The sequence below is a fragment of the Amphimedon queenslandica genome, unplaced genomic scaffold (assembly GCF_000090795.2).
Source record: "Amphimedon queenslandica unplaced genomic scaffold, v1.1 AMPQUscaffold_13165, whole genome shotgun sequence".
NCBI lineage: Eukaryota > Metazoa > Porifera > Demospongiae > Haplosclerida > Niphatidae > Amphimedon > Amphimedon queenslandica.
Window position 1 is genome coordinate 30514 of NW_003546599.1, and position 9164 is coordinate 39677.

Below are 9164 nucleotides of genomic sequence, written 5' to 3' on the forward strand. Positions count from 1 at the left end.
TAGTCGTCTTCTTTAACGATTTCCAGCATTATTTCAATGATAACCCAAAAGGGATGAAGTACGATGGCAGTGATAGTCCTGATACCCTTAAGAAATACACTGGAGCTAGTGGCATTCAAAGCTCTGTCATACCACTGTTCACCTCATTTCTGGGCATTAAACTTCAATCTGAATCGACTCCATATCTTCATAAGATGAGGTGGCACATGCCAAGGGAACATCGTCAGTTACTGCTGGAAATGGACACCACTGATTTAAGAGAGTACACCATGGCCCATTCAAGTAACAAGGATCTTATTGCAGCTTACAATCATTGCATTGAGGGTTTGGTTAAATTCAGGCAGCAGCATATCAATCTTGTGACATCGTACGTCATTATTCCTCTCCGCTCTCAATCCAGCAGCTCTGAGCCAGGCAGCACTATATTTCCAGGATCTGACATCATTGGTTTCCTCAAGAAGCCAAGGGATGAGACAATTGCTCACAAAATTAAAGAATGAATCACTAAAATCTTCTACTTTTTTTGCTCAGTGTTGTACTGAAAATATAAGCTACTTTTATATATTTATTTGTTGTGAAAATCCACACGAGGACATTAGAATTAGCCGGCAAACCATTCACAATCAAGTATAGAGAAATCTCATTAATTGCAATAATCAATAATAATTAATAATAATAATAAATTAATTAATTAACACACAACGAGCCCTTTTGCTAATGGACAGTTTATTATTTTGTTAACTGCCGAGAGATGTGAGACAGAAATTCGTAATAAGAAGTCCCGTCTTCAGTTTTATCATCAATCAGGTAATTAATAAATAGCAAACGATGGGGGCCATCCTCGCTAAAAAATTTTTTTAATTTGTAAAAATTATAATGTTTTAAACATTTTTTTTCTTACCGAATGACGAGTAACGGCATAAAGTGTTGCCGTGACAACCGTAACTGACAAATTAGCGAATTGGTTAATCGATTCAAATTATTCTCAAGCAAAGGGAGGGAGGTCTAAAAATAACAATGATGTCATTGTTGTGACTATTAATAAACATATGATACTATTTTTAGAAACCTCATTCATATTCATGAGAGTCCTTACCATTGATTCAGGTATTGCCCCAAAATGAGGAACTCCAAAAATATTATTAATAACATCAGCAGGTGCTTCTTTACTGACCCAAATATAAATACCCTAAAATATGAAAAAAAATTTAAAATAATTCATTTTATTTTTCAAATGCTCATACTGTTCCATAGTCCATTAAGAATATTCCATATCGTGTTAGTTTTTCAGCCGAGAGTTGTAAAATGGGCGGAGCTAAGAGCTCCTCCCCATCAGAATCCACTGTATCCTGTTAATAAATAAATAAATGAATAAATAAATAAATAAATAAAATTAATTATTATTATTATTATTATTAAATAATCATACTATATTTAGACTGTACACTGTTCCATGCAGTAACTACTATACAGCTAACCTTATCTGATAGTGTGTGAAGTGCATAGAGTTTAGGATAGAAGAATGAGATTAGCCAGTCCAGAGGTAATGTCAGTATAGTGCTAATGGTGGCCGACCTACAGTCGGTATTCTGCCTGTTGCTAAGAGTGAAGGCAATCTTGAGAAAAAGAGACAGAGGGGGGATGGGGGAGAGAGAGAGGTTAAAATGTCACAATAATATCGACATTGTTCATGACTTACATTCTTCAATAAGCTCAGTATGAATAAAGGTAGTAGTCTCAGTGACACTGGTAGTGTTAGCTTAGCCCCTCCTCCTTGCATTGTTGAGGCAACGTTTGAGCGATAAGCTTTAGTAGCATCAATGACTGTATTAACAAGAGCCTGTAATGAGATATGAGATGCATTGGGTCACTCAAGACATTTCTTTATTTGTTGTATAATTATTAATTAATGTTACACGTATCAGTAAATCTAGTTTTTTTGAATATTTTAAAATGGCCATAATTTGAAATTTTCTAATCGGAATTGACTCAAACTTTCTACACAGCTTAAGGACATCAATACGTATCAGAAAATGTAATAAAAATTTGGGGTGATTTTGGAGCCATTTTTGGAATAAACCATGGGCTATAGCCTTGGGTATTTTTCAGAATTTTGACGTTTTCTTAAAATGGCTGTAACTCAAAAAATTGAAGTCGGAATCGCCTCAAGCTTGCTACACAGCATTAGGACATCAATATGTATCAGAAAATGTAATAAAAATTTGGGGTGATTTCGGAGCCATTTTTTGGAAAAAACCATGGGCTATAGCCTTGGGTATTTTTCAGAATTTTGACAATTTCTTAAAATGGCCGTAACTTAAAAAATTGAAGTCGGAATCGCCTCAAACTTGCTACACAGCATAAGGACATCAATATGTATCAGAAAATGTAATAAAAATTTGGGGTAATTTCGGAGCCATTTTTTGGAAAAAACCATGGGCTATAGCCTTGGGTATTTTTTAGAATTTTGGCATTTTCTTAAAAAGGCCGTAACTTGAAGAATTGAAGTCGGAATTGGCTCAAACTTGCTACACAGCATAAGGACATCAATATGTATCAGAAAATGTAATAAAATTTTGGAGCCATTTTTTGGAAAAACCATGGGCTATTATATCCTTGGGTATTTTATAGAATTTTGGCATTTTCTTAAAATGGCTGCAACTCAAAAAATTAAAGCCGGAATCAACTCATACTTTCTACGCAGCTTAAGGACATCAATATGTATCAGAAAATGTAATAAAAATTTGGGATGATTTCAGTATAGCCTTGAGTATTCATCCAAAGTTGCTATAACTAAACTACTGCACATTAATTAACAATGATACTGTACATGAGACAAGAACACATACATCTCTGGCATCCCCAAGAGAAGCGGTAGTGAGTCTGTCGGATCCCATTTTAGCAAGTACTCCAGCAATGGGTACTACGTTAAGACCAGCATACAACTGAGCCAGCTGGTCTGACACAGGCAGGCATAAGGTATGAACACGGATACGTCTATCACCTAAACAAGAAATTAAAACAATCATTAATATACTACCACTAGTAGCACAAGTACAAGTAGAGAATGTTCCCACTCTGTTATTATTCCGTACCTCTATAAGAGGTGTAGAGGAGAGCTGCTTGAAAGCAAACCATTGGGAAGTCCTTGAGACTCTCGTCAATGGCCATGTTCATGCAGTAGGCGTGGTCAGGGTTCACGTTAGGGAGGGAAAGGAGGTCGGTAGAGCGGACAAAAAAATTACCATGAAACGTGTGGAGGCTAAGACCTGTATTTATAAAATAAATGAATAATTAAATAAATGAATAAATAAATAACTAAACAAATAAATAAATGAATAAATAAATAACTAAACAAATAAATAAATGAATAGATACCTTCAGTACATCTTATTCTCATTACAGACTCAAACCCAATATTACGAGTCAAATACCGTCTACAAATAAAATAAAATAATTTTAAAATAAAATGTTAATTTTACTTAAAGTCTTTTTCAAATTGTTCCCTGACACTGGCCCTCTCCGAGTGGAAGCTCTGATAGTACCTCACTTGACCGGAGGAGAACTTGGCAACGGTTGCTATGGAAACAAACCACACCTACTCAATACATGATGATGATTATCTTACAGACTGTCATGAGGTCAATGCTTTGGGATTTGCTTGAGAAGACGAAAAGATCAACTGCTATTTGCTGGGCGGAGCAATCCAGAGCTAACTTCTTGTAGAAATCAGTACTGGCAGACATATTGAGCTGATCCTGAGAGAGAGAGAGGGAGAGAGAGAGACAGGGGGATAATTATTATATCTGTTTGGTTGGTTACCATTTTAGTAGCTCCAGTAGCTTCCTTCACTTTAAGTGCTCCTGGTCCTACGTTAGGCAGTGAACTCATCAACACGGTGATCCTACCACCGATCTGGTGCTAATGGAAAGAGATGGATAATATATTTTACATGTTGTAAATACAATGAATTATGTGGAGTGACCAGTGTGTGTGTGTCTGGAGGTGAGTATCAGTAATGTAATACCTGAGTCCCTTGATATCTGCCCTCAGCTTCACCTCAAGCAGATATCTCAGTCCTCAGGTATTACATTACTTATACACACACACACCTCCAGTCAGACAGGCTGCTGGTCATTACAAGGAGCAGTCAGTGTGTGGTGCTGCATCTCTTCTTACCAGCAGTTTCTCAGTAATGGCTAAAGCAGGTCCTAGAGCACTTGAAGGTTTCTTTGATCGACAAACATACGAGGGAAATCTTGCAGGAAAGACTTCACCAGCTGGAGAAACAAAAAATGTAAACAAGAATTAATAAATAACAACAATAATAATAAATTACTTCTTTTGATTCTCTCAAATTAACGAGGAGCGACGTGGGAGATGGAATGAAAGGATCTAAAAATAAATAAACAAATAAACAAACAAACAAATAAATAAATAAACAAATAAACAAATAAATGAATTATACCTTCCAAATCTGATACAACTAGCATCTGAGGCTGAGCTTGGGACGGCTAAAGGGAAAGAAAGAGAGTTCAGTAAGTACATGTTCCCTGTGTCTACTCTTCATGAGTCTGGGTACTTTGAGATTGTAGAAGTGGAGGGTGTGGTCGAATGAGAGGAATCCAACCATAGTCCGACTGTCACCTGGTAACTTATTGATACAATCCAACAGTGTAGCACAGAATACATCAAGAAGACCTTTAAGAAATAATAATAATTACTAGTGGGTCACGTGACAGTCACCTGATTGTATGGTTGGGTAGGTTACATCAATAACAAAAAAATATACACTAGGTTGAGGAGGACGGACCTAGAGGTGCAGATAATTAGGTAATATATGGTATGTCATCTAAAATGTAAAAGATCCATTTTCATTACATTTTCTGATATGATAATACATCTGCCCATTAAAGGGTTAAAATAACAGGCTCTGCCCCTCCACGTACCATATATTCCGAAGGTGCTATGTACTCAACTGACGAATGACGCAACTCCTGATGGAAGGAGTGATCACCTGACTTACCAGACTGAGGATTATAATCATAATTATCAGGAACTAGAAAGAGAAAAAGAGAAACAGAATTTAAAATGTTTTTATACTTATATTTTGAGGGTTTTATAAACTATTATGCTTTGAAACTAATCCTCACCAATGTTATTTCTAAAGCAGAAGTTACACCTCCAATGCTTCTGGTCCACAAAAGATACAAAAGGATTGATATAAGCTCGGCAGACCCTACACCTTACAATAGTACTGGGATTAATGACCGGACACTCCTAAGGAATACAAGTGGTCATCACTCAGTCAATATAAAGTATAAAGTAGATGTAGTTATGTACACATACCCTAGCCTTGCTGTCCTTGAATGGATGGATGTGAATAGCAAAGGGTAACTTCATCTTATTGAGGAGTCCAGAAGTAGCTGGAACAGTCGACATTGTAGAGCAGAACACGGAAGGATCCGGATTAAGATCCCGTAGGTGCTGCGGTAGTAGTGGGGTGGAGACTGTGATGGGTGTGGCAGGTAAGATATTACGGACTTCTTGCACATTGACAGGCTGAATGTTCGGAAGCACCTGCTGAGGAGGAGGCTAAGGGAGAGAGAGGGAGGGAGAGAGAGAGAGGGAGAGAGTGGTTTTTATAAATAAAATATTTTCCGGTGTCTTACTGGTTGAGGTTCTGGTTGAGGTTGGAGAGTAGAACCAGTCAAACCAGTTGGTCCAGAATGAGGATACTTGTTAGGAGGCGGAGCTGTCATGTGACCCAGTGGAGGTGGACCTGCCATACTCATTCCAGTACTACCCCCACCTTCAGCCATGTACATACCATGAGTACCGGTATGAGACATGAGAGTATGGGAATGAGATCCTGTCGGGGGACCTTGGGCCGCTGAAGTGGGAGGAGCTAGAGAAGGATGAAGAGGGAACTGAGAATGAGTGGGCGGAGCCTGAGGCCTAATATTAGGAGGATGACCTGCTAATTGAGTGGGTGGAGGACCCGCTAATTGAGTGGGCGGAGGACCAGCTAATTGAGTGGGTGGAGGACCCACTAATTGAGTAGGAGGACCTGCTAATTGAGGTCTATTCATAGGTGGAGGTCCCGCTAATTGAGTGGACGGTGGTTGAGGTCTATTAATAAGTGGAGGAGGACCTGCTAATTGAGTGGGTGGTGGCTGGGACCTATTAATAAGTGGAGGAGGACCTGCTAATTGAGTGGGTGGAGGACCAGCTAATTGAGTGGGTGGAGGAGGACCCACTAATTGAGGTCTATTTATAGGTGGAGGTCCTGCTAATTGAGTGGGCGGTGGCTGAGGTCTAATATTAGTCGGAGGGCCTCCTCCTAGTTGTGTGGGTGGGGCCATTAGTCCCATTGGGTGTGGCCTAAGAGGAGGAGGAGGACCCATTAATGAAGGACCGGGTGGGCCAGGACCCATTAGGGAGGAGGGACCAGCTGATGAATGAGAGATTAACGAGGTGGGTGGAGCTCCCATTAATGAAGGAGGTGGGCCGTTAACAGTTGGTTGAGGGGGAGAACCCATTAATGAGGTGGGTGGAGCTCCCATTAATGAACCAGACGGGGGACCAGGAGGACCTGAAATAATAATTAAAATAATTTATTATTAATTACACTTTCCACGTTTTTGTTAGAATGCAAATTATAAAAATTCTGATGCATCAGACAAATATCCCATCTTACCTAAACTCATTGCCCCTAGTTTATTAGCCACACCCCCAGGAGGAGGAGGAGGGTACTGTCCCTGCTGCTGCTGCTGCTGGGGTAGGTTTCCATGGTAACCAGGAGAGGGCCCTGTTGGCACTGAAGGATTACTAGGATAGACTCTTCTCTGAGACATTTACTAACAGAAAGAGAGAGGGAGGAAGAGAGAGTTCTTTCAGACAACAAAATGACAATTACCCCACATGCAGGGATAGTCTATTTAATGCCACTATCACGTGATCAAGTCACGTGATTTTATGACTGACACGTTGGCCTACGTGTTATGTGCTTAGGTATTTTACTTTATTATTGTTTGCAAACATTGGTTATCATGTTGCAGCAATTTTCCCATTCTCAGTATTCTACAGTACAATTTTCATGAAAACAGCTGGAAGTCACGTGATCCATCACGTGATCTCATTTTGCTAAAAACATGCCGTTAATATTTGTAGAGCTAAACTGGAGGCTAATTTAAAGATTTTCATCAAAGTAGAAAAGCAAAAAAACTTAAAAAGCAAAAGAAAGAACTCGAAAAAAACTTTTAGTAGTGGGCGTGGTCTATTGGTCACGTGGCATGTCGTTGCCTGAATGACGTCATTTAAGTCGACAAAGAGTTAAAAATAAATAAAATAACCCAAGCCGCACAGAATAGAAAGAAAAGAGAAAAGCTAAAGGTAATCCACATCCTTTCTCTATTGTTATCCCTCTTACAAATAAAGGAAAATGTCTTTTCTATGGGACTGGTTTACTGGAGCCCTGGGCTATCTCGGTAAGGAGATACAGAGTTGGGAATTCATCATCACTTTGTTTTGTTTGATTTTAAATTTGCCCTGCAGGTCTGTGGAAAGTCCATAGCAAAACTTGTCTTCTTGGGTCTGGATAATGCCGGGAAGACAACCCTCCTTCACATGCTTAAGGATGACAGAATGGGACAACCTGTACCAACCTATTACCCCAGTAAGGGCATACCAAGAAATAATAATTATGTATATTGTTTTAACAATATTAAAAATGGTTTATTATTAAAATGGTTGGATCAATATGAATTGTGGTTGTCCAATTGACTTGGCACCATCCAACAATAATATTAGTAAATATACTATGAGAATTCTTTCTCCCTCTCTCTCCCTTAGCAAAAGAGGAGTTAAGAATAGAAGGAGTAACATTCACAACATTTGATTTAGGAGGCCATAAAACAGGTAAAAGGAAATGCCTCCTTCATAATGACATTCATTATCTCACTTCCTTTGACCATAGCTCGTAAAGTCTGGAAGGACTACTTTCCAGCAGTTGATGCGATAGTATTCCTTATAGATGTGCAAGATCAAGAAAGACTGCCTGAGTCAAAAGCAGAACTAGAAGTAAACTAATAATTATTATATGATTTCAATTTATATATACATGTGTGTTTTAGCTCAACTTTAAGTGTTCATGATTTAAAATGAGGGAACATCTAGTAGACATGCAATGTTATGATTCATTATTTTTAAGTACATTGTGACCCATTGATATCAGAATTACCAGGAGAATCACTCCTTTACCTAAATCAGTTAATTGTACAACTTTACACTTGCCCAGTAGCATACCTCTCTCCCTCTCTTCCACTTGCAGGGTCTCTTATCAGATGAGGAGGTTTCAGATGCCCCCATACTGATCCTAGGGAATAAGATTGATGCTCCTAAAGCATTATCAGAGGACTACATCAGACAGTTCTTCAATCTACATGGAGTAACAACCGGAAAAGTAAGTGGAAAAGATATTTCTTTTATTTTAAAATAATTTTATTTTTAAGGGTACCATTTCACGTAAGGACCTTCAGAGACGCCCTGTAGAATTATTCATGACTTCAGTACTAAAGAGGCAGGGATATGGAGAGGGTAAGCCCCTATGATTAATGTTCAATTATTGATGCCCTCTGCTGAGCAGTGTAGAAAGTTTTAGCTGATTCTCAATGTTAATTTCTTATGGGAAACGTATGCCAATCCTGTTAAAATTCACATCAAAATAATTATAACCAAATTTGTCCTTATTTCTATCATAGATTAACTCAATTTTACTAGATAAGTTATGATTCTATCTTTTGCTCTGTTTAGGTTTTCGGTGGTTAGCACAGTATCTTTAAGTACTCATGAAGTGTCAATACTTTCCTTGTTCCTTCTCAGAATGCAAAATTTATTATTATTATTATTATTATTATTATTATTATTATTATTATTATTATATTATTATTATTATGTCCTTGTTAAGTTCTGGTTGTTCTTGTTTATTTATGAATTTTGTTAGGCTATGATATGTATGTATAATTTATTATTATTATTATTATAAATGATTGATTAATCAGCCTTTTATTTATTATGAATAACCATACATAATTACTCTTTAAACTATAATAATTATGAACATAAAATTTGAATTAGCAAAAATAAGCAAATCGCTCTAAAAT

The 9164-nt window shown here is 37.8% G+C and overlaps 3 protein-coding genes across 3 annotated transcripts; 2 read left to right on the forward strand and 1 right to left on the reverse strand.

The window, feature by feature from the left end:
• The first annotated feature begins 11 nt into the window (after window positions 1-11).
• On the forward strand, window positions 12-601 carry LOC109584790 (indoleamine 2,3-dioxygenase 2-like). The gene has a single exon (XM_020000654.1). It carries the CDS (start codon window positions 54-56, stop codon window positions 498-500), a length of 447 nt encoding a protein of 148 aa, XP_019856213.1. The 5' UTR covers window positions 12-53; the 3' UTR covers window positions 501-601.
• Window positions 602-628: 27 nt separating this feature from the next.
• On the reverse strand, window positions 629-7024 carry LOC100641688 (protein transport protein Sec24A-like). Its single transcript, XM_020000644.1, is given in 23 exon segments — window positions 629-844; window positions 902-1005; window positions 1097-1189; window positions 1245-1349; window positions 1479-1616; window positions 1700-1840; window positions 2850-3004; window positions 3096-3269; window positions 3379-3437; window positions 3483-3579; window positions 3629-3758; window positions 3823-3921; window positions 4180-4241; window positions 4244-4280; window positions 4340-4395; window positions 4469-4514; window positions 4583-4701; window positions 4747-4813; window positions 4950-5059; window positions 5154-5280; window positions 5350-5595; window positions 5673-6595; window positions 6701-7024. Coding segments are annotated over 23 exon segments (3360 nt in total). The 5' UTR covers window positions 6858-7024; the 3' UTR covers window positions 629-729.
• A 383-nt stretch (window positions 7025-7407) lies between these two features.
• Window positions 7408-8882, forward strand: LOC100641814 (GTP-binding protein SAR1b-like). Its single transcript, XM_011407792.2, is given in 8 exon segments — window positions 7408-7490; window positions 7558-7565; window positions 7567-7678; window positions 7855-7920; window positions 7979-8082; window positions 8333-8464; window positions 8514-8598; window positions 8815-8882. Coding segments are annotated over 8 exon segments (582 nt in total). The 5' UTR covers window positions 7408-7444; the 3' UTR covers window positions 8844-8882.
• Window positions 8883-9164: the final 282 nt, after the last annotated feature.

Excerpts from the sequence above, each read along its gene's own strand:
- LOC109584790 (XM_020000654.1), top strand. The coding sequence starts at position 54 with ATGAAGTACGATGGCAGTGATAGTCCTGATACCCTTAAGAAATACACT.